Source organism: Vigna unguiculata, chromosome 4, assembly GCF_037176805.1.
Source record: "Vigna unguiculata cultivar grain cowpea cultivar isolate G323 ecotype 2 chromosome 4, ASM3717680v1, whole genome shotgun sequence".
NCBI lineage: Eukaryota > Viridiplantae > Streptophyta > Magnoliopsida > Fabales > Fabaceae > Vigna > Vigna unguiculata.
The window spans coordinates 41,427,691-41,453,130 of NC_140795.1; the positions used below are offsets into that span (position 1 = coordinate 41,427,691).

Genomic DNA, 25,440 nt, shown 5'->3' on the forward strand with positions numbered 1-25,440 from the left:
TATATGAATTAGAAATAAAACTAATTCATAATATATAAATTGTGCATATTTTTATCTTAAAAACCAGTTTTATGTAGTTAAATGAAGTTTAAAATCTATTTTTTTAACACATTATGGTAAAATTTATACAAACCAATCAGGATCCTCTTAATTGAGTACTTTGAAATTTAACAACTTTAAACACTTTTAATTTTACTTTCCCAACTAGTATTAGGTTAGCAAGGATTTTATTGTTAACCTATAAACATTATAAACCATAGTTAATAGTTATCCACTTTTTCTTTGTTAACCTATTCATGGTATTGTTATATTTTCAAATTCATATTTCGCTAATATGTCTCCAATCTCTAAATCATCCGCTTACAAATTTTTTGTTAGCTTCAAATTTAAACAAATTTCAACAAACAATATATTTTGTTCACATGTTTTCAGTAATCTAGCCATTTCCTGTCACTAATTTTACCGTTTTCAACATTTTATAATATATATATATATATATATATATATATATATATATATATATATATATATATATATATGAAATTTAGATTCTAATTACTATATAATTTTAATATTTTTTTATTTTTAGGATAAATTTATTTATTTGTTTCTGATGTGATTGATTTCCATATTTTTCTACCTTGCAAAGTAAGTTAGAAAAATGAGAAAACAACAAACATCCATGTCAACGTTGATGAATACATGACATGATATTATTTTGTTTTATATATATTTGTAGTAACTTATCAACATATTATCCACGGTTCATGAATGAATTAATATATACTCCTAAAATTAAATTAAAGTAAAAGTTTAATTTAATTCTTAAATAGATTCTTTCATCCACCAATAAATAAAGAAATACGTATGGCATATATTTTTATTAAATAAATAAGTCGAGATAAAAAATACAGGCAATATACAAATAAATATGAAGAAAAACAATTTTATTTAATGATACTAAATGTGTCATGTTTACTCTTGTAATAGAATTCAAATTTTAGAAATTGAGACTCTGATTCTCATTGCTATACAACCTTAATAATATTTTCTCTTTTTTATGTCGCTTAGTGAAATTTATTTAGTTCTGATGTGCTTAATTTACATAATTTTCTGCCTTGTAATGTAAGTTAGAAACTACAATCAATACCTGTCTTCTATTTCTTTTTTCATATATTTGTTGCTGTATGAACATAATATAAGCATCGATGAATATATATATATATATATATATATATATATATATATATATATATATATATATATATTCTTAAAGTTTTATATTAAATTGAGTTTAGTTTTTTTATTTTGAGTGGATAGATATTTTATAGAAAATAAAAAATAGTCATTTCATTTTTTTTTTTGTGAAATAAATAAATTATGAATTTGTCATATTTACTCTTATATATTAATTAACATTTAGGATCCAACAATTTTGGAGACTGATGAGACTCTTATTCTCTATACCAGATACTAGACATTCTTAGAAGTAAAATTTATCAATTTATTTTTTATGGGGTTGATCTTCATAGTTTTTTTATTTAACTTTCAAAATAAGTTAGAAGACTAAGAAAACAATAAACATCAAGGTCAACATCAATCCATATATATATATATATATATATATATATATATATATATATATATATATATGATGTTCTACTTTTTGTCTTGTATATTTGTTAATTCATATAAAAAAAGATGCATTGATACGTTAATGAATATATATTGTAGAAATTAAATTAAACTCTGTTTAATTTAATTCTTTGCTTTAAATAAATTGACATCTCAAAATATTGTTTATAGGGTAATAAAACACTAAATTATATTATATTAAACTACACTTTTTTTTTCTCTTTATTTGTTCCGTTTAATCATCATCTCTTTCGATATATAAATTTAATTTTAATTTTTAAAAAATGCCAATTATTTGAAATAATTTTATATGATAATTTAGATGTTTGTTCAAAATTAATACTCATGAAAAATATTTGTTTATTGTAAATTTTAGTTACATTAAAATAAATATTTGTAAGTAATGCGTATACTATAGTTCTGAGTAATATAAACATTTATGGATATAAATGAAGGCATGGAGAATTCTAAACATCACAGGTGAAAGAGAAAAGAACTGTTGTTTACTCTGCTCTCTGTTAGAAATACTATAATGTGTGCTTATTTTTTGAAAAGATTTTATATTATTCTCTTGCTTTCTTTGCTTGCCTCAGGAAGTACTGTTACATTGAAAAACTCAAGTGAAAGTGGTGAAGCAAAGTGCATAGAGAGGGAGAGGCAAGCACTCCTCAGCTTCAAAGATAGCCTCTTAGATGACTTTGGCATGATCTCCACTTGGACCAATAATACAGATTGCTGCAAATGGAAACGCATTCTCTGCAACCATCAAACTGGTCATGTACAACTACTTGATCTTCATGGAGACAACGACTACACACAGTATTTGAGAGGTCCAATCAATGTCACTTCATTGATCCACTTGCAATATATCGAACATCTAGATCTCAGTCATAATGATTTTGAATGGATTCACATACCAGACTTCATGGGCTTCACCTACTTAAGATATCTCCGTCTCTCCAATTGTTACTTTGCGGGGACGATTCCTTCAAAACTCGGGGATCTTTCACAACTACGCTATCTGAATCTTAGGAACAATCATCTTTGGGGAGAAATTCCTATTCAGATTGGGAATCTCAAACTGTTACAGTATCTCGATCTTGGAGGATATTATCTTTTCGGAAAAATCCCATTTCAAATTGGGAATCTCAAAAAGCTACAATATCTCAGTATTGGATGTAATTATGGAGAGATTACAAGGTCCAATATTTCAAATTCTCTTTCCGGAGCAATCCCTTTTCAAATTGGGAATCTTCCATTGTTGCATACTCTTCGGCTGGGTGGCAATTTTGATGTAAAAGCTAAGGATGCACAGTGGCTGTCTTCTCTCCATTCCTTAACCGTTCTTGACCTCACTTCATTACGTAATCTTGGCTCCTCTCGCCAGTGGCTACAAACTATTAGTAAGATCATTCCTAACTTAACAGAGTTAAGGTTAGCTGAGTGTAACCTTCTAGATGTTGATATTCAATCTTTGTTTCATTCTCGTTCTTCCAACAATTCCATTCCTCTCACCATCCTTGATCTCTTTTCTAATATGTTGACCTCATCAACACTTCAACTCTTGTTTAATTTTAGCTTTCGTCTTCAAGAGCTTTATCTTTCTCATAATAATATTGCTTTGTCACCTTCTCTGTGTCCAAATTTTTCATCTCTTAAGATCCTCGACCTCTCTTATAATAATCTAACATCATCAATGTTTCTAGAGAATTTTAATATCAGCTCCAAACTGCAAGAGCTTCATCTACAAAGCTGCAATCTTATAGATAGAAATTTCCTTGTTTCATCTCCTCTCACAGTGAATTCTTTGTCCTCTCTTCACCACCTTGATCTCTCTTATAACTTGTTAAGATCATGCTCTATATTTCATTGTCTTTCTAATTTCACTACCAATCTTCGTACCCTTCAAATTGATTATAATTTCTTGGAAGGTCCCGTTCCAAATGAATTTGGGAAAGCGATGAACTCTCTTGAATATCTTATTCTCTCCGATAACAAACTACAAGGAAAAGTTCCGTCTTTCTTTGGAAGCATGTGCAGATTACATCAATTAGAGCTCTCAAATAACAAGTTCAACGGCGAATTTCCGAGCTTCATTCAAAATTCTTCATGGTGCAGCAGACACATATTTGGGGCTTTAGGTCTGGCTCATAACCAAATTACTGGCAAGATACCCGAGGGCATTGGACTGCTATCTGAGTTGCAAGTTTTAGATTTGCGATGGAATTTTTTAGAAGGTGACGTCACTGAATGTCATCTTTCTAATTTTTCCAAATTATTTTTCTTACGGTTGTCATACAATTCGTTGTCTCTAAAATTTGTCTCTAATTGGATTCCCCCTTTTCAATTAAATTACCTGGAACTAGCCTCTTGTAAGCTGGGTAAGACTTTTCCAAGCTGGCTCCAAACTCAAAGTTCGTTATTCTCTCTCGACATTTCTGATAATGGCATAACTGATTCCGTGCCAGAATGGTTTTGGAATAAGATGCAGACTATATACTACTTGAATATGTCTCACAATAATTTCATTGGTTCAATTCCTAATATGCAACTGAAGCTTCTTTCCAGACCATCTATAAATTTAAATTCAAATAAATTTGAGGGAAAAGTTCCATTCTTTTTGCTACAAGCATCCGAGTTGTTACTCTCTTCAAATAATTTTTCAGATTTATCTTCATTCTTATGTGGAAACGTCAAAGCTGCAAACTTGGCCACTTTAGATTTATCATATAACCAAATAAAGGGGCAACTTCCAGATTGTTGGAAATCTGTAGACCAATTATTGTTTCTTGATTTAAGTAGCAATAAATTGACTGGAAAGATTCCTATATCCATGGGTGCCCTTGTTAAATTGGAAGCTTTTGTTTTACGAAACAATAGTTTCATTGGTGAATTGCCTTCCTCTTTGAAGAATTGCAACAATCTAATTATGCTGGATGTGAGTGAGAATATGCTGTCTGGTCCAATACCATCATGGGTTGGAGAAAACATGCAACAATTGATAATCTTGATCATGCGAGGGAATCATTTATCTGGAAATCTTCCCCTTCGTCTATGTTATTTGAAGCGAGTTCAATTGTTTGATCTTTCAAGGAATAACTTATGGGGAGGAATTCCAACTTGCTTAAACAATTGTGCTGCATTATCTGAAAACAACATCAACAGAACTGAAACTGAAAGTCGTGTGCATTGGTACAATACTACTTACTATGAAATTTATAGTGTTTTCGTTGATAGTTTTTATAAGCTTCGCATAACATGGATGTGGAAAGGAGTGGAACGCAGCTTCACGAATCCCGAATTGACTCTTCGTAGCATTGATCTATCATGTAACAATTTAACTGGTAAAATACCAAGAGAGATTGCATATATGTTCGGGCTAGTTTCTTTAAATTTATCTGCAAACAATTTGAGTGGGGAAATTCCTTCCGAGATTGGAAATTTAAATTCACTTGAATCCCTTGACCTATCAAGAAATCAATTCAATGGGAGAATTCCTTCTTCTCTTTCTCAAATGGATTTTCTCCAAAAGTTAGACTTGTCACACAACTCTCTTTCTGGAAGAATCCCATCGGGAAGACACTTTGATACATTTGATGGCTCTTGTTTTGAAGGAAATATTGATCTTTGTGGTGAACAACTTAACAAGAGTTGTGTTGGAGATCAAACATCAGTAAAGCCTGAAGAAGCAACAATCCATGGAGAAGATTCTGTTTTCTATGAAGCATTATACATGAGTTTGGGGATAGGATTTTTCACAGGCTTTTGGGGCTTATTAGGACCATTCCTACTTTGGCAACCTTGGAGAATTGCTTACTTGAGATTCTTGAACACACTCATAGACTATCTACTAGTAATGGTTGAAGTGAACATAGCAAAGTGCCAAAGGTGGCTCGAAGAATAACAGGTAGATAATTGTAATAACTTTTTTCTTTGAATTTCATCGTATTTATTTCTCTCCAGTTAAGTAAATCGTTAACTAGTGTTAATATTGAAATGTAGAATGCCTTTCTAAAAACTAATGTACACGTTGAATTGGTATGAATGTAATTGATAGAATTTGCTTATTTTGTTCTTTATCCTTGGCAATAGTAGATTCAAAAGTACTTCCATTAATATGTCTCTTTCTCTCAGCCACACATTGGATTTCATCAATTAAATTAGACATTGATTATATCCTATTCTTCTATTCGGGGCTTTACTAATGGTAGTCCCTTCCTTTTCCATGAAAGAAATGTTTTTGGTAGTGTAAATAAATTATAGATAGTATGCTCTGTTTTTAGAATTTTTCATGTTTTCAGAAATTTTCATGTTTTTTAGATAGTATGCTCTGTTTTTAGAATTTTAAATGATATACACTTTTCTGTACTCCAATGAATTTTATATTTTCGTTTTCATTTAGCATATCACTAAGACTTCAATTTTTTTTCTTCTCATCATTACTAATTCTATCATATGAATTTTAGCACAGAATTTGCAGTTTAAATCGATTTTCTTCGAGACACCGTTCTGAGATGAAAGCATTATAGATTGCTGGAGTGCAAGATTTGAAGGTTGAAGTTTGTAATGTAAAATATGACAAGTTCTATTTTAAAGTAAAGACTTGAAAAATCACTCTTTCATGATTAAGGATTTGGTCGTTGTAATTGTATAATCTATTTGTAATTTTATTCTTAAGTCAATACTATGAATATCTAAAATGTGAAGCTTTTGCATTCCATCTTAAAAATAGGCTTGGTTGTAGGAATAATTTGTAGAAATGACAAAATGGGTTGGGCAGGTCGAGCCATATCAAGTTGAAGAGTCTTTATGGCATTTAATGCGAATTATTATGATGTGGAAAAGTACTAGCTTAAATGGTTGAGAGTACTTAATTGTTGTGAAAGGACTTGGGTTCAAGTCCTATGTTGCCAAATTGTATGTTATTTTAATTTGTGTATGTTTGAATGTGATTAGTGATAATGTAATCCTAAAATTATAGGAATTATCACGAAACATGAATTGGTTGTGCATTGACTTGGTAATTGAATGATTGTGGGTTTAAACATTGCTAAGAATGAAATTAACTTTCTATTTGCAAAAATTTCATTTGGCATGGAGATGAAAAGGCAAATGAACCCTAGCTGCCAAGAGAGGCAGAGAGAAGAGAATTAGAGGGGGAATTAGGACCTGCATTTTTGTGGTATTGAAGGGAGATGTTTCAGAGACATCAAATCGTGCTTTTGGAAGAGTGGAAGTTGAGAATTTTGGTAGAGGAGAGGAAGGTTCTTGGACCTCTTGAAAGAAAGGCTTGGGAGAACCATTTGGGAGCAATGATTCTAGGTTAGGGGAGTTCCTTCACGTATCTACATGCTTTATGATTGTTCTGTATTGTAATGTATGATCATGATGCCCTGCATAATCCCAAATCGTGGTGTTTTCGAGTTTCTGGAAAAATTCTCAGAAACCGCTTGGCGGCTTTGAATGCCCTGCCAGGCGACACATGACTGATAACCCAATTCTAGGTTTTTCTGTGATGAACCGCCTGGCGACAAGGGTGACTCCGCCAGGCGATGCTAACACGGTGCAAAAACGCTATTTTTTGTACTTTTTGCGCAGCAGAAATTGTTAGGCGCAAGTTTTATACCGTCAGGCGCCAAGCTCTTGATTTCTGGGCGCTAAGCGCCACAAATTTTTCTAGTTTGCGCAGTTGTCGTAAAACTACGTTTCTCGATTCATTAACCGATCGATTTAGGTGAAATTTTGACAGGCGATTCATAACATGTTGTTATTCACTTTGAACGGTGGAGATTTGCATAGGATGTCTGCAGGTAGAGATATACATAACTCATGATTGGTTATTTTAATTCCCTAATAGTATGATTGTTAATGGATGATTAAGTGTGCTTAAGTGCTGGTATGGCCTTGATTGGTGAGTATATATATAGATTTGTGATTGATGAGTATGTTTTGGTAGTGCTTGCTGAGCCATGTTGAATATATAAACCTATATATGTTAGCTCGAATGTATGATGTTATAAGTGTGTGAAAAAGGCCACTATTGATGATATCACTATGACCGAGTGTTGCATGATCATGACGGGTTTTAGGCAATTATGGGAACATGATAATCATAATTTAAATGTAATGGGAGCTTTTTATGTTTGTTTTATTCGTGTATGATATAATATGCTTGTTTTTTTATCAAAAGTGTATGAAATCCTTTCTTTTGTGCTATTTTTCGTGAATTTCTAGGTTTCTGTCCAGAAACCGCCTAGCAGGCTCGAATGTGCCACCAAGCGACATATCAATTCGTGCTTGTGTTCTTGGTTCGCATATGAACCGCCTGGTGGCGATGAACTACCGCCAAGCGACACAACGTTGTCTATGTCATTTTTGTGTTGTTTGGTGTCGGAGTCCTCGCGACTTCTAGAATTTTGGGATTTGTATATTGACTGGATGAGTAAATGTTTTAAATTGATGGAATTGGGTGGAATAATGAATTTTTCAAGCAAGGGTAAGTAAGCGATTTTTGAATTAAAGGAGCACCTGGAAGAGAGGTATTAGGAACCTAATTTCAATGTATCATTGGCAGTAATCATATTAATGTGTTGCGTTTTGGTACTGCTGGATGGTTTACGAGTTCAGCATAATTGGAGGGGAAGGCAATGGAGTGGACGAGTTCGGAAATTTAGCATAGAGGAGGAAATTGAAAATTTTCCCGAGGTCTGATACATCGCCTGGTGGTGTGTAATCTGCCGTCAGGCGGTGGTGCGAATGCTTCCTGTTGTGTGTGGTGGCTGAACGTGACGCGAGTATTGGATTTCTGGTGTACTCATACAAATTTAGGTGGAAGAGAATGGGACAATGAACCTCGGGGATTGAGAATGAGTGAATGAACAAGTATATGAGGGTATGTTTAAATAGAGGTGTAATTTGGGAGTGATGAGGGAAGGATAGTGTAATAGGGTATGAATTATGATAATTGAGAGTGCAAGTTATGGAAAATATAGTGCTTTGAGTCTATATTGTGGGATGTAGAAAGGATACGTAATAAGGGGTTAAGACACCAAGTTATGATGGTGTAGATTTAATTTAACTCTAATTGAGGGGAATGTGTGGGGTTGTTGTAGTGAATAAAAAGTATGTGTGATGATGAAATCAAGGGATAGAGTATCAATTTCATGAGTTGACTAAGTCATGGCATAATGATAGAGTGGTTAATAAATCACATATAGTGAAAGTGTGAATGGCGAATATAAGATGTAGGTAATTGAACTAAGTGTGATTCTGATACGCAAGTGTGCAATTAGGTTTTAGAGCAATCTAGATTGTAGAATAGACCAATTTGGGTGTCAAAAACCAGCAGATTTGTGCTACTGGTGTGGCGCCTAGCGGCCTGTTGATACCCGCCAGGCAATAAGACTAGTGTGAGAGGTCCCTGCACCATGTGGCGTCTGGCGGCAAGGTGTGATCCGCCAAGCGATAGACCCTGCAACAATGGGTCTGTGAGAGGCTGGCGCCTGACGGTGAGGAGGTTTCGCCAGGCGGTCTGCGTAGGTTTTGCCTAGCGGCGCTTAGATTACGCCAGACGATAATGCTGTGGTTAGTGGCTTGTGTGTGTTGCTTTCACGCAATGATGCGATACTTGGATCAAGGGATGTTGTGCCATGAGCGAGTAGGTTCATGGATGGTGATGAACATGTGATGATATGAAAGGGGAGGTTCATATCTTGATACTCTTGTGTGGGGATACAAGCGAGGTAGGTTCGTATGTTCCGTGCTCACACTTGAGAGATGCTGCGTGCGGGGAGGTACGTAGCTAGTGGATCACGCCTGTTGGACTACGGGCGAGCAAGTTCGTAGAGCAGGACTACGAGCGGGGAAGTTCGTAGACCAGAATTACGAGCGGGGAGGTTCATAGAGGTAGGACCACGAGCGGACAGGTTCGTGTGAGCATCATAAACCCTGAATCCAAGGCTAACTATTTGTTTGTTGGGAAGGTTGAAAAGCCTTGGGGATTAAGGTATTGGCCAAGAATTAACTAGACTAAATTAGTTGGGTAATTGATATTATTAATGTATGTGTTATTTTAATTATGAGCTCACTCTTTCTGTTTATGTTTGACGATGATTGTGTGATTCGTTACACAAGAGCAGATGATATCACAGGTGATGCTGGCGATGCATAGAGACGAAGAGAAGGATAGCTTGGGTACTTGAGCTAGGAAATAAATTATGTTTTTTTTTTTATTTTGTCGGATTTTGGAAATTGTAATAAGATTATTACTTTAACTTTAATCGAATTTTGGTGCATTGAATAATGTTTTAAATTTTCACGCGTTTGGGAATAATAAAAATCGTGACGTTTGAATTTCAACTCTTAATTGTTTTATTTAATTAAGTAATTTCCAGTAGGGATGTTACAAAATGCATCCCCATCCGCATACCCAACTACAATGGGTATCAAATTTTTGTCTCATCCTCATCCTCACCAGGTAACAGGTATGTACTCGTACTCGTATCCATACTCGCTTTCTTATTGTTTCAATATCAATTAGTTAATTTTTATAAAATAATAAAAAATTACGTAAATGAAACATAATATTATCAAATACTCAATATTAAAGGAGATAATTCTTGTTTATTATAAATGTATACATTTCAGATTAAAATACCAAATAAAATTTATAAGAGCCAAAATATATTTGATAAATGTTACCTAGTTGATAAAAATTAAAAATATTTTTAAAAAATATGAAAGAAAAACAAATATTTGAATTAAAAATATTTTAAATGTATGTTTACTTGAAATTTTTAAACTCTAATGAAATCTTTTTTTATACACTAAAAAAATATAATACATCACTTTATTAAAATCAAATAAAGAACTAAAATTAACTACCACAAAAATGACTTTTGACGTCGGCTCTTTTTGACTTTTGATGTCTGAGTAAACTCCGACGTCATATCGGGAGACGTCAATTTCACGTCAGTATCAAAACCGACATTCAAGAACGTCTGTCACCACAACAATCCTTTATTCATAATAGTGACTATTTTGAATAATTTTTTATTTTGTAAATTGGTATCTAAATTGGTATCTAACTTTTGGTCACTAAAATTGGTTGTTAATGAAACATTTTCTTGTAGTGTAATTAATTAAAGAATAATTTAGGTTTTGGTAGCCTAAACCTTGGTAGCTAATTCCTTTGGTAATCAAAACCTTGGTAGCTAAATTTGAAAAATAAATTTAGAGACAAATTATAATTTTTTATTCGTAATAGTAACTATTTAGTAATCAATAATATTTTATTTTATAAATTAGTATCTAAATTGGTCACTAAAGTAACTAACAATTTTTTATCTTTAAAATTAGTTGTTAATGAGAGATTTTCTAATAATGTGTGTTAAGTGCAGTTGTCTTAATCTAGAATGTTCGGTTGAAATCACATTTGATAAATTAGCTAGTATATCTTAATAAACTAAAAGTGAAATAAAAGTGATGATTTGATCGTCAAAGGGATGATTTCAGGTTAGTTTTTTAGTGTATTAAAATTAGTTTTAACAAGCTAAAATGTTCTTAGTTTCTAGGACATACACAATGAACATTTTAACTTATTAATATAATCGATTAATCGATTTCACTAATTAAGTGAAACCAATAGATTGTTTGGTATATCAAAATGGCTGAATATAAAATATTTTTTGAGCTATATTAGTAATAAAATATTTTTTGAGCTATATTAGTAAAAAAAAATTTGTAAGGCTTTTTTTCTTAAACATAATTCTACAATTATTTTAATAGAAAAATATTAATAATAAAAAAAATGATGCCTTCTTTTGCTCGAAGCTTAAAGCGAGTGATTTACTTGTTTTATCTTTGAACCGATTCTATTTCTAATAAGTAAGTAAACTCCCTCCGAATAGTTCATTATAAAATTAAATCAAATGAGTAAACTAAATATTTTTAAAATAAGCATAACAATATTCCAATATCATTGTTGGTCTCTTCAATGTTTATCATTTGTTTAAATAAAATGAAAGTTAATTTTAGTTTAATTTTGAAAAATTTGAAATAATGTTAAGATCACTAAAAAATTGATCTTAACTACGATAAAATTTCATGAAAGAAAACGCAGTGGCAGAGCCATGAAGGAGCGGGCGGGGACCACGACCCCAAACTTTTATAACTTTTTTAAAATTGTATGTATTTAAAATTTTTTAAATTATGTATATTTTTAATCAAGCCAACTTTAGTCCATAAGACATTTCATACATTGATTACAAGAGTCTATGAATATTTATTAGAGGAATCTCTCCAAACACGATTAGACAAGTTTACCAACATCTCTTTTCTTAGCCCACTCACAAACCTAGCTAGGTTTTCTTCTCCACTTTCAAATTGAAGTCTCACTTTTAAAAGTATGGACTCCATTAGCTTGACATATTTATAAACACACATGGACCCTTATTGAAGCCTTTAGAGCTTCAAAAGAGTTTCCCTCCTATAATAGGAAGGAACGAATCTAGCACGCATTAAAACTTTAATGTCTCTCCAAAAACCGCGAGTGGATCATGGTTAATATTGTTTGTACACATTTGATGCCACCAAGTCATGACATAGTCCTTAAATTCTAAGACTACCAAATCTACTTAGTCACTAACTAAATGAATGTTGAATATTTGGTCCACTTTTTGCTCCCACTCAATGTAGAGGTTGAGATCACTTTCTCCTTTGAACTTGGAAATCTTGATGGGAGGTGGTTGTCTTTGTGGCAATGAGGTGCGCCTCTGCCGACCATCAAATACGTGTCTTCCTCTCCATCCTTCACCATCAAAAGAGCTCTCAGATGAAGATCTCCAACTTCTCCTCTTCTCTTCTCTAAGTTCAAGCATTTGAATATGCTTTTGAAGCATAGTCTCATTTTATCTCCCATCCACCTTGTTACAAGAAAAAATGAAATTTTCCATAGTCAAAATCTGTGAGAAATAATACCTTTCCGTGGATAATTGTACTTTTTCCATAAATTTTCCACAAACTGAAATTTTTGGGTAATAAATTCATAAGAAGCATTTCCCACGTACTTTTGTTTTCAAAGGATAATTTTTGAGAGACTATTTTCGTGAAAAAAGTCGTGTCATTCGGTTGATAATTTTCCACCGATATATTTCCACAATCTTTAGAAGATATTGTTATGATACAGAATACAGGTGGGGAAACATCAAGGAAACACGTGGCAATGGATCCAAAGAAGGATGAAACGGTGCAGAGGTTTGTTAGGAGAAGCAATAAGAGTAAAAAGATTCCATTACGTTTGAGGGAATGAGTGAGGGATATTTATGTGGGAAGAGGGGACCACTAGGGGTAGGAAATATGGCATGACTTCTCTCCTTTCTGTTATGAGGAATTTTCCCTTATTCCTTGAGCATAGAGATTTTGTTCCCTTTTTCATTTTTGCTGTCATATGCCTTTTGGAATACTCTTTAGCAGACCAAAAGTGCTAATAATATAGGATCTATCTTCCCACAATATTCTATTTGCTTTATTTTTGAATTTTTCTGCAGGAACCATCACATTGGTGCTTCCATTGAGCTCTCATGGCAGAAAACACGAGGATGAAAGAGCTTACTACGGAACTTAAACGTGTTTCTGACATCATTGCCCTTCATGATCAGCAGGGAAAATCCACCCAACAGCATTTGGAACATCTTGACTCGACTATTGTAAGATCCGGAAAAAATTAGAGTAAAGGGGATACATGAGAAAAATCAATGGCTTGATTAATATTATTGATTTATTAATTTATTAATTTAATTAAGTTATTAAATTATGAAATATAAAATAACTATTATTTGAGTGATTTAAGTTATTGTTGTATTTATTTTAAATTTTAATAACATATATAAGGTTACGAATATGTGTATATATTAAGTAGTGCATATTATTACATAAGGATGTACTTAGCTTGGCGGTTGCAGAGTGAATTTGTGTGTGTGCATGGGTTTGAATCCGACGGGCCGAATAGACTAGTTTTAATTATTTAATTTTGTTATTCGATTAAAGCATGTGCAGTTATGAGTTTATATTCTCTTGGTGCGTAAAGTAATGCGTGAAAGCTTACAGCTTGGTGGTTGAATTGTTTAGTGCGTATGTCATTGTCTTCGAACCTGGTTGGCTAAAAGTGAGTTGCCTAATATGTTATTAATATGGTGGTTAAATTGCATGGAATCCCTTCTTCTTCTATTGTTTCTGACTATGACAAGACCTTCGTTAGTTCTTTTTGGCGGCATCTCTTTAAACTACAAGGAACCTCATTGCGGATGAGTTCGGCTTACCACCCTCAAACGGATGGACAATCTGAGGCTCTTAACAAGTGCTTAGAGATGTATCTACAGTACAACAGTTCCTTTCAGACGTCCATTGGAATGACACCGTTCAAAATTTTATTTGGTTGAGACCCACCAACCATTATTCCTCACTCTATTCGGGATGACACTCCATTTGATGTTCATGTTCAATTACTGCAAATGGATCGATTACTAACTCAACTTAAGCATAATTTATCCCATGCTCAGTCCCGCATGAAGCATAATGCTGACAAAAAGCGTTCTGAAGTTACATTTAATGTTGGTGATTTTGTTTTCGTGAAATTGTAGCCATACCGCTAGCATTCTTTGTGCCTGCAACGCAATAAAAAATTATCCATGCGCTATTTTGGTCCTTTCATCCTGTATTCCATATTTCGTTGCTAAAAATGTGTAAAGGTACCCCAGATTCTCAATACATGCCTCTACCACTTACTACAATTGTCCATGGCCCTCAGTTCCAGCCTTTAGCTGTTCTCGACACTCGCAGAATTCAGATTCGTGACATGTGGGTTCCTCAAATTTTGATCCAATGGGAGGGTACTGGCGACTGCACTTAGGAACTTGTTTCATATATCCAAGATATTTCCTCTATTTGACCTTGTGGACAAGGTCACTCTCGATGGAGAGGGTAATGTTATGATACAGAATACAAGTGGGGAAACATCAAGGAAACACGTGGCAATGGATCCAAAGAAGGATGAAACGGTGCAGAGGTTTGTTAGGAGAAGCACTAGGAGTAAAAGGATTCCATTAGGTTTGAGGGGACCACTAGGGGTAGGAAATATGGCATGACTTCTCTCCTTTCTGTTATGAGGAATTTTCCTTCTTCCCTGAGCATAGAGATTTTGTTCCCTTTTTCGTTTTTGCTGTCATATGCCTTTTGGAATACTCTTTAGTAGACCAAAAGTGCTAATAATACAAGATCTATCTTCCCACAATACTATCTTTGCTTTATTTCTGAATTTTTCTGCAGGAACCATCACAAATACGTTCCAATATCTATGTCTACAAAAATTATCCCTGGAATATATATATATATATATATATATATATATATATATATATATATATATATATATATATATATATATATATATATATATATATATATATATATATATATATATATAAATAAAAGACATTTCACAGTTTGATAATATAAACATAAAAATATATCAACAAATATTAATAAAAATTAAAAAAAGCAAAACAAAAAGTACAATCATCAATATAACACTACAAAAATAATAATTTTTATTAGTGGGTATTTTGTTGGGTTATATTAAACCACTAAAAAAATGTTAATTCTGTTATTTTATTCTAACCGCAACAAATTTTTATTATTTTAATATTTTTATCTTTTTATTAAGATGTAATTTGAATATGCTTTTCATTTTTTGCACCATCTCTGTTGCGTGATTTCTAGTTCCTGTGTGCTCATAAGCAATGGCCAATCGTTTCATTATTCAATTTGTTGTACAAAATTTTCAAAAAGCTTGTGAAATTTCTTAAAGCGTTCAGAGATAGGTGTGCGATTCTGGTAAATTTTTCAAAATTCAAATTATGTGAGATTTCACATCTCCCTCAAAAGGGCAACGTGACCTATTTGATGATGTCTTCGTTAAACAGTGGTAATTTTCTATTCTATTGAACTCTTTGATTTAGTTTCATGGTTTGTAATTTTTAATTCTACTGATTTCTCTCATTTTCCAACTAATAATCTAATCACGATTAAGCATGGGTTACGGTGAAAAATTTTTCCACTAAAACCCTAATGACGACTAAGTATAGGTTTATGGTTAGAAATGCAATGTGTGTCACTCATACTCTACACCTAGAGCTGAAATTTTGTCTGTGTTGTGATTGCATCCGGAGCTAGCATGGAGGAAGCCTTGACTGTTACTAAAATATCGGCTAAAGGTTGTCTGAATTGAGGAACTACATTTGCAAACTCTCAAAAACTACTGGTGACTTATTTCTGGATCCTACTCTTTACAAATCTGTAGTTGGGGCTTTACAGTATGTAACTCTTACTAGGCCTGATATCTACTTTGCGGTTAATAAAGTTTGTCAATTTATGGCCAACTCTCTTGATACTCATTGGATGGTAGTTAAAAGAATCCTCAGATATCTCAAAGGTACTCTATCTCACGGCCTGTTGGACAACCTTTCACTATCACAGCTTTGTGTGATGCTGATTGGGCTTCTGATATTAATGATCGACGCTCCACATCTAGCTCTGCCATTTTCTTAGGCTCTAATTTGATCTCATGGTGGTCTCGCAAGCAGCCGGTAATAGCTAGATCTAGTAGTAAGGCTGAATATCGTAGTTTAGCTCAAACCACCGCTGAGCTAACTTGGATTCAAGCTCTATTACAGGAACTTCAGGTCCCTTTCTCTCCTCCTCGTCTTCTCGTTGATAATCAAAGTGCTGTCGTCATTGCGCATAATCCTGTTTTCCACCGTCGCACCAAACATATGGAGATTGATGTCTTCTTTATCAGAGAAAAGGTTTTGTCCAAGAAGGTTCTCGTTTATCATATTTTAGCTTTTTGGGCAGACATTTTTACAAAGCCTCTCTCTCAAGCCAGATTTTCTTTTCTTCAAGGCAAACTCAATGTGCAGTGTTTATCTCCCAACCCTCCACCTTGAGTTTGAGGGGGATAAAAGAATAGAATATATTTCTGTTTTGATTTTTCTCCCTCTGTTATAACAGAATGGGATTCTGTCTTGCCAGCTGTAATATTTTGCTTTTTGACCAAGACAGCTAATGAACAAGGGTAGCTACTATAAATGTTCCCTTTTTGTTCCTTGCATTTGGTGCATTGAAAATAATGAAGACATATTTTAATATTTTAATCTAAGACTGGGTATGCATACCTCAATTCTCACACTACTTTATATACTTGCTCTTTGTTACTGAAGATTAAATATATGGGATTTTTGTGGGCTAGAAGTATAGAGATGTATTTGAATGGTTGTGTGTAGTGTATTTATTTTTCAACCTTATCACATTATCTTGATTGATGACATTTAGAACTAATTTTAGACTTTAATTTTGAGTCATTCAATAATCAATGAACTCTCTCGAGCCAACACGACCAACCAGAAACCGTTCATCAGGTCTGACATGTGGAACTGGCACGTGTTTGATGCAGAGGAAAACTAGGACTTCATGGAAGGCTGGGAGGTTGGTTACAAAGTGGGAGAAGATTACTGGAATTCCAAAAACTAGCTCGGTGTGTATTAAGCCAACCCCACGCACTCGGACTATACTTATGCTGGGACCTAGGCCGAGGAGCCAGTTGATGGAAACCTTGTTGTGAACATCATATTCATACTTTTTGAGTGTGCCATAGTGCTAAACATACATGAAAGTCAGAAATACTAGAGCCAACGCTACAGGCACCCATGCTCCTTGCAGGAACTTGATAAGAGAAGCAGAGAAGAAGAGAGCCTCAATGGTTCCAAATATGAAAACAAACCCGAGTGAAAGGAGGACATTCTAGTGCCAGCATAGCACAATAACCAGTGACATCAAACAGGTGGTCACCAACATCACTGTGATAACTGCCAAACCTGTTGTGCAAAGTAAAGTGTGTCATATTCTTGTTAGAAAAAACACATACTGTTAACACACCTCTCCCCCTTCCTATTTATTATTTAAACTCAAGCATAGAACTAAATGTCTGCTTGCTACCAAAGCTAACTTCTTACAATTCCATCTTAGAAATGAATGTTCTTGATGCTTCTAGTTCCATATTATATTGCTGCAAAATTAATGTATAGATAAACAGCAATCAGTGTCATACCTGAGGCATTACCCAATATAGTTACTGCCAAACAAAATATCATCAATAGCCAATTGACCTCAGGGATATATATTTGCCCATGAATTTTTGATGATGTGTGAATCACTTTAACTCTCGAGAAGCAAATTAATGGAGAGCACTGCTTGATGGTTGAGAATGTTCCAGTGATAATGGCTTGACTACCAACAACTGCAGCTAGGATGGCTATAACCAGGACAGGCCATCTCAATTTCTCTGGAAAGCAAAAGAATGAAAACGGTCAAATAGCTGAGACTTCCCCATCATCTACTTTCTCCGGCAAAAAGAATGAATTACACCACCTACCTGGAAAGAAAACTCAGATCAGAGCACAATATGCGAAAGATATCATAGTGGGAATGATTGATAGTGGTAATTTTTATCTTCCTTATATGTCTATGGTTTAATCTTGAAAATAATTAAATAAAAGATTGTTATTTACAACATTTTTCCACAATGTTTCTTTTCTTTCTATCTCTTATCATCATATTTCGAATATATCTGATTTCATAATTTTCTTTCCTTTCCTTATGAAGGTAATATAACATTACTGTAATTATCGGTGTGGCTGTTCTCATTTTACTCTATTTATCTAAATAATGTATTATGTAATTATATAACTGATCAGTAGCATCAAACCAAACCAGTGAGCAATGTGTTAATTAGTATGTGCGTGTCTGCATGATATTTATGTTTATATGTCTGTGTTGACTGTGATTCTACTTGCAAGTGTGTGGCCAGACTCACTGAGCTTCAGTGATGAAGGGATGGAGCCTGTTCCAACGAAATGGAAAGGAGAATGCCAAAATGGAACTGCTTTCGATTCATCTCGATGTAATAGGTGACATTGCTTTTCTTTATACCACCTATGAACTTCTAAATTTTTTTTTGTTAAATTAGGATGATATATGTGTTTATACATAGTTTGAATAAGACATATATAATTTAAGGTTATATTTCAAAGGAAATAAATATAATTAGTTTGATTTTATCTTGAAAGCTTCAGTGATGACAGTTTCTAAAATAGAGTCTTTGTGATGACAGTGATTCAAACACAAATCTCCTAATAATTCCTTTTTTATTCTTGCATCTCTCATTGCATGCTAATATATTCTATCGGCCGAACCAGTCTCATCACAATCGTTTTGAATAGTATTGCATTATAACTATCAAGTTTGTTTTAATTTAAATGTTAATTAATCCTTTAAGTGTATAACAGTTACAAAGCATATATACCTGGAGGTATAAACACATTATAGCCACCCGAGAATTCTATATAAAAAGTATGATTTATGAACAGAAAAATTAAGTATTGTATATTGATTAGTACCAAAATTCCAATAAAGAATTACTCTGTTGTATATTCACCCTATAATGGCCTATAACCTAAGTGTCTAACTTGACAAACAAAGATGTTTTAGACTTTTCAAAGTTTTGTCTTGGTAAGCTATATCTATTTCAAGTAGGAAAAGTAAAACTCCTAGAAAGCCCGATATATATATATATATATATATATATATATATATATATATATATATATATATATATAATGAACTCCAAATCCCAAAAGTGTAAATAGTCAAATAAATATATGATCTATAACCTCGAAAGTTAATGTCAATATGTCGTAACTGATTAATTAAGGAGACATTGGCAATCATAGGGGTAAACAAACGTAGGGGGGAAAATGTTTGTCCTATATGTTTCTTTTATCTCGAAAACTAAGTTTGAATGCTGCTTGTATGTCCAAGAAGATGTATAAATATATAAATCCTTCTGCTAAGAACTTTTTTTGGTGACGTAAATAGTTTCATCCAAGTGAATGATGATACATGAAAATCTTTGGCAGAGAGAAAGTAAAATACGTGCATGCGATTTTGAAAAGGTGAAAACTGATTTGCAGAGATATATTAAAAATATTGGGAAGAGGGTAAAAAGAGAGGGAAAGTAAAATATAGAAGATGATGCATATTTGATAATAATCCGTAGCATTGTCTCATTTATGGATTGTTTTCCTTATTGTCCAAGGATTTACTTTTGTGGAGCATCTGATAGAGAATTTAAGAGAGTTGTGATGAGATGATGAAGACTAAATATATATTAAATTGGTTGCAGAGCAGAGTGTAGGTCCCAATGAGGAATCATTTTCAAGGATTAGGTTTTGGGTAGAAGACACCCAATTTTGACTAGAGATTAGTATGAAGAGAGTTTTACGTGTGTTGGAGGACACAGAGGTGAATGAAGACAAATATTCGAAGGATTAAAGAAAGCGATTCAAAAATTTGATACGGAGGAGAGAAGAAATGAGTTCTCGTGCGGATTCAAATGGAAAAATGGGAGAATTCTCGTAGCTCTACGTAGCGGCTTATACAAAACTTTCTTCTTTGTCATTTTCTGTGCATGGGAGTTGACATGTTGCATATTTTAGGAACACTTGCAGTGATTCAAAGAATTTTTGAATCAACTTCTGCAAAACAGATTTCGGGCTCTCCAACATAATTATCTTGTGATTTCAGGTCTGCTGCTTACACATACTTGCATTTCACCTTCAGAAAGTAAACAAACATACTTGCATTTCACCGATTTCTGTGTGTTTATCAAAACCCATTTTCAATTAGCTCTGCATTCCCTCTTGCAGCTTCAACTCAGCTCTTTAAAAGTGAAATAGAAAAAACGTTGTTCTACAAGCACTACAAAAGAAACAATTTTTAATTTGAACCCAACACAACATTACATGTAAAAATGATCAATGAAAATTTTGTTAACCTTACTTTTAATTTGAACATAATTTGTTGGATGGTGGGATTATGATGATATCATTCTATAATTCCTTACGAATTTTGACATTTACAATGTGATCTACATAAATCTCTGATGCAAATATTATTATAACTGATCCAAAGCCCGGAAGCTCGGAGCTGTGGAAACTAAAATTATAATATCTCGAACCCCTGAGCAAACTCATGCAACCCAAAGTCTTATTCAGGCATTTGTCATGAGTGTGAGGGAGTCTGGTTGATCTCTCTATTTGGGTAATATACTAATAGGTATGTTTCTCTAGTCTGGAAGTTGTACTTGTGCTTTTCTGCTTAATTTTCTTCCTGTCTTAATTTTTAGTAGGCATGTAGTATAATTTGTGAAATATTATCCTATAGAAATATGACTATGCCCCCTATGTGCTTTTATGTGTATTTATTTGGTTTGATTTTTCCAATTATGAAGTTACAACTTGTGTTTAATTGATTTCATTTTGACCGAGTCCAAACCTTCTAAATCTCACAGAAAACCTAGGTCAAGTGAATGAGCACTGTTTTGAGGCTTGGCGAAGATAAGGGGTTTCAACGTCTTTGGTATATTTAGCTCAAGCAAATTGGTGTATGCTTTACTCCTAATCTTGGACATGTAAGCAAATTGGTGTAGGGTTTTGACGTCTCTTTTTTTTTTTCTTATTTTGATTATAAAAGTTGTCATTGTGACTTCTGTCTAGTACTTGTCGGTTTAATACATAATGACAATGGGAGCACCCATATATAATGTGTATTTTTCTAGTCTTAATAAAAAAGGTTCACTAATAATTCTTAATTAGTATTGTGGCGAAAAAGGTTTTTTAGCATCCTTACCTTCACAGTAAACAATATCATTTCAATTTGGATGTTACTTTTCGTATTTCGATTAATGAATTCTCGGATTTTTAATCAGATGAAGTGAGAATGTGGGTATTCGAAGAAACATTACCGATCGGAGAGAAGCTCACAGATGTTATCAACAAAACCAATGTAAGGCCACTCAAACATTTCATTCTCATTGTGCATACATTGTATTATTTTTTTTTAATCAATATTAAATAATTTACTGTTCTTTTTTGCCAGGAGAATGTTAAGTATCTCCCTGGGATTAAGCTCAGTAAAAATGTTGTTGCAGATCCAGACCTTGAATTTGCAGGTTCCAAATAAATTGTTCACTTTTTTTCCAAAAATAAAACCTTGCACCTACTACCAAAAGAGCCAAGATTTTTATTAGAGAGAACCCAAAACTCCATAACTGTGTACCTTTGTTCGATTTTGATTTTTAAACTGTGTTTTATGGATAACTTGTATTATGCTCTGAATGGTTGATTATGTAGTTAAGGATGCCAACATGCTGGTGTTTGTAACCCCACATCAATTCGTGGAAGGAATATGCAAAAGGCTTGCAGGGAAAATAAGGGCAGATGCAGAGGGAATTTCTTTATCAAAGGGATGGAGGTCAAGAAAGAAGGGCCAAGCATGATCTCAAATCTCATAACCAAACAACTAGGAATCAATTGGTCAGTGTTAATGGGGCCAACATAGCAAATGAGGTAGCAAGAGGATATACAACACTGTTTAATCTATATACTTGGGGAAACTTATAGATAACAACTTATGCTGCGATCTTCACTGTTTGAACAGATAGCAATGGAGAAATTTAGTGAAGCAACAGTTGGATATAATCAAAACAAATTAGCAGCAGATAGATAGGTTCAGTTTTTTTGCACTCCTTATTTCAATGTGACAGCTGTGAGTAAAAAAGTAGTGAAAAACCTGGAAAAATAGTTTTGAATGGGAAAAAATATGCCTAAATCCCTAGGAATCTTATGTAATCAGTAATAGCAAAAACTACCCTAATGGAAAAATCATTCAATTATAATGGTTATTCCTACTTGTTTACTAATCCTGAGTAATTTTAAACTAGTAAGTTGTGAGATACACTTCAAGCATATGGTTTTTGCATTATCATTAATAGGTCCAGGATGTTAAAGGCGTCGAACTCTGGAACTCTGAAAAATGTTGTGGCCATAGCTGGAGGTATGTTATACAGTAAATTAGTATCTGCAATTCATTCTCCCCCTTTCTAGTTTCTGTTAATGTTGACAAATTGGATGCAAATGGGACATGTTTTGTTGATGGCTTGGAAATGGGGAATAACACAAAAGTAAGTTTAAAGGATTGATTTGATGCCTCAGAAATTTTCTCCCCCAAGTTTCTTGTTGGTTTTCTTATTTTATACATACATATATATATATAGGTTGCAATAATGAGAATTGGCCTGAAAGAGATGATGACATTTTCAAAGATGTGCTTTCCATCTGTTAAGGATAGTACCTTTATGGAGAGCTGTGGTGTAGCTGATCTTATCACAACATGCAGTAAGGACACTGAATGGCTTCACCTTATTTTTCAATGTTTATTTACACGGTTTCATTAAAACCTTATTATTTTGTTCCAGTGGGAGGGAGAAATAGGAAAGTTGCCGATGCTTATGCCAGAAATGGAGGGAAGAGGTGTGTTTTTCCTTCCTAGTTCACAATTCTTGGATGAGTAAAATATAATTATCTTTTGCTGATATGAGGTCTTAGATCCCTTGGTTTTTGTACGTACCTCGCTGAGATGCACTCTATGCTTAGAAATCAGTTGCTAATCTTTTAGTAAAAATTATATAGTCTTTCATGTTATTTGAGTCTTTATACTTTGATTAGTGTTTTCCTTAGTAAAAATCCTAATCCTGAACCATAAATGTTATAAACATGCATACACAAATGAATTATTAGAGAATAAAGTCTCGCGTCTAGAAGAGGAAAATGAAATGCTAGGGAAAGTCTCGCGTCTATTTATTTACTTGATTTCATTTTAACTTAATTTTTTCACCTTATTTTAACTTGATTTCCCTTATTTTATCATTTGGTTGCAAGAAAAGTAATTTAGCTTGTGAATTTTGTCCTTCCTTATCTCATATGTCGCTTCTCTTTTGCCACTTTCTTTTCTTCTGTACCATATAACCCTCTTTAGCATCTTTAGTTTTAAGATTGAGGTTAATTTTTATCTACTATACAATTAAAACATTGTCCATAAAATTAAAACTTAATTGTATATAATGGTATTTGAATCTGTAGGGGTCACTGGCAGTTGCTGTTAATTCTTCCTCAGAAGTTTGTTGTGGTTCTTTTGTGTTCATTACACAAGAAGCCTAACACTTTGAAAATTAAAAGTACATTACAAGTGTAAGTTTTTTTATTAACTTATTTTTTGTGTTATATAATTTAATTTTACTAAGTTCCATATTAGGCACAATTTCAATATACATTAAATTTTACAGAGCGGTTGAGGCTCATTCCAGGTTGCAAGGATAACAAATCACTTCTACAAAGAAGTTGCAATTCATTGCGCCAACTGTAAGTAGTTAATCTTCAAACTATTGAAATACAATTATCAAATTTATGATATTATATGAATTTAACTTGTAGTGCTCACGTCAACCGGGAAGCTATGAGTGTGGATATTATACCATGAGGCACATGCATAGAATCATATCCGCAAACATTGTTGACTCATGGGATATGGTAATATGTACAATTTATAAATCACATCTTAAGTATTTATCACTAAAAGATTATTGACTCAACTATTCATAGTTTAGATTTTCAATGACACATCTCCAATGGATTAAGGAGTCTTGAAGGAAGCTCGTGAGCAGTGGGCTTCGTTTCTTTTAAGTGTTTATATAAGATGATGTTAGGTGTTTTATGACTTATATAGTAATTCGTTTTGGAGTAGTATTATGTTGATCTCTTGGCAAGCGTACCAAAAGTCAACTGTAGTATAATGATTTGAAGTAAGAGTGTCGAATCCACGAGGAACAGATTCAATTAAAATAATTAATTAACTCGATCAGCATATATATATATATATATATATATATATATATATATATATATATATACACACAGAAATTTTAATTTGATAGATCATTGATGTTTAAACTAATTTGCATAAACAAATACAGTAAAAGCAGAAAATTAGATAAAAGTTCTTCCTCTCCCTCACACTCATTTTTTTCTTTCTCTCTCTCTGGTTCCTCCAACACCTCCTCCTTTACAACCAGGTTGTCTTTAGTCCCTCTTCCCACAATCTTATCACTTCTGGTAGTAATTGAATTACAGTGCTCCTTCGGATTAGTCTGAGTGTTGGTTGAAAATTGACCTGCTTGCTGATCTGATAATTGCTTAGCCAACTGTCCAACCTGTACTTCAAGATTTCTGATTGAAACTTCTGTATTTTTCTGATTGGTCAAAGAAGCTTGCATAAACTTTTCTAAAGTATCCTCCAGTTTAGTTGTTCTATCATGCACAAAAGGATACTGTTGTTGCTGCTGTTGGTAAGGAGGTTGTCTGTTTGAAGGACCAACATCTTGCTTCCATCCAAAATTCTGATTTGGATTGTTTCTCCACCCTTGTGAAAAGTTGTTATTATTGGAGAAATTTCCTGGTCTTCCTTGGTTACTCACATATTGAACTTCTCCTTGTGAGCTACTCTGATAAGAACAATGACCATTTGGATGATCGCCTCCACAAAAGTCACATCTCATGGGTTGTTGATTGGGAGAAGATTGCACAACTTGCAACTGCTCTGGTAATTTAGACATCTGCTTCGTCAGTGCTTCAATCTGTTGAGTCAGAATTTTATTCTGAGCTAAGATCGCATCTGTAGTACTAAGATCAAGCACTCCTTTCCTCTGAACAGTTTGCCTATTATGCTGAGCTTGATGATTTGTGGATGCTAATGCCTCAATGATTCTTGTTGCTTGCTCCGCATCTACACTCATCATTG

General features: G+C 33.4%; 1 protein-coding gene, 1 long non-coding RNA gene and 1 pseudogene across 5 annotated transcripts in view; all 3 read left to right on the forward strand.

The window, feature by feature from the left end:
- The first annotated feature begins 2,161 nt into the window (after positions 1–2,161).
- The window catches only part of LOC114181672 (receptor-like protein EIX2), a 42,921-nt gene continuing 19,642 nt past the window's right edge, over positions 2,162–25,440 (forward strand). For 2 of the 4 annotated variants that reach the window (XM_085672173.1, XM_085672175.1), the window contains exon 1: positions 2,162–5,542. In XM_085672173.1, coding sequence (XP_085528299.1) covers positions 2,168–5,539 — 3,372 coding nt within the window. In that variant the 5' untranslated portion in view covers positions 2,162–2,167 and the 3' untranslated portion in view covers positions 5,540–5,542. Of the gene's footprint in view, positions 5,543–6,101; positions 6,342–25,440 lie in introns of those variants that run through there. The other 2 variants (XM_085672172.1, XM_085672174.1) reach the window with 2 other exon arrangements.
- LOC114180816 (glycerol-3-phosphate dehydrogenase [NAD(+)] 1, chloroplastic-like) lies at positions 17,998–22,657 on the forward strand (annotated as a pseudogene).
- LOC114181502 (uncharacterized) lies at positions 22,880–24,384 on the forward strand. The gene is made up of 4 exons (XR_003603825.2): positions 22,880–22,982; positions 23,063–24,005; positions 24,078–24,173; positions 24,251–24,384. It is a non-coding gene; the product is annotated as an uncharacterized LOC114181502 (long non-coding RNA).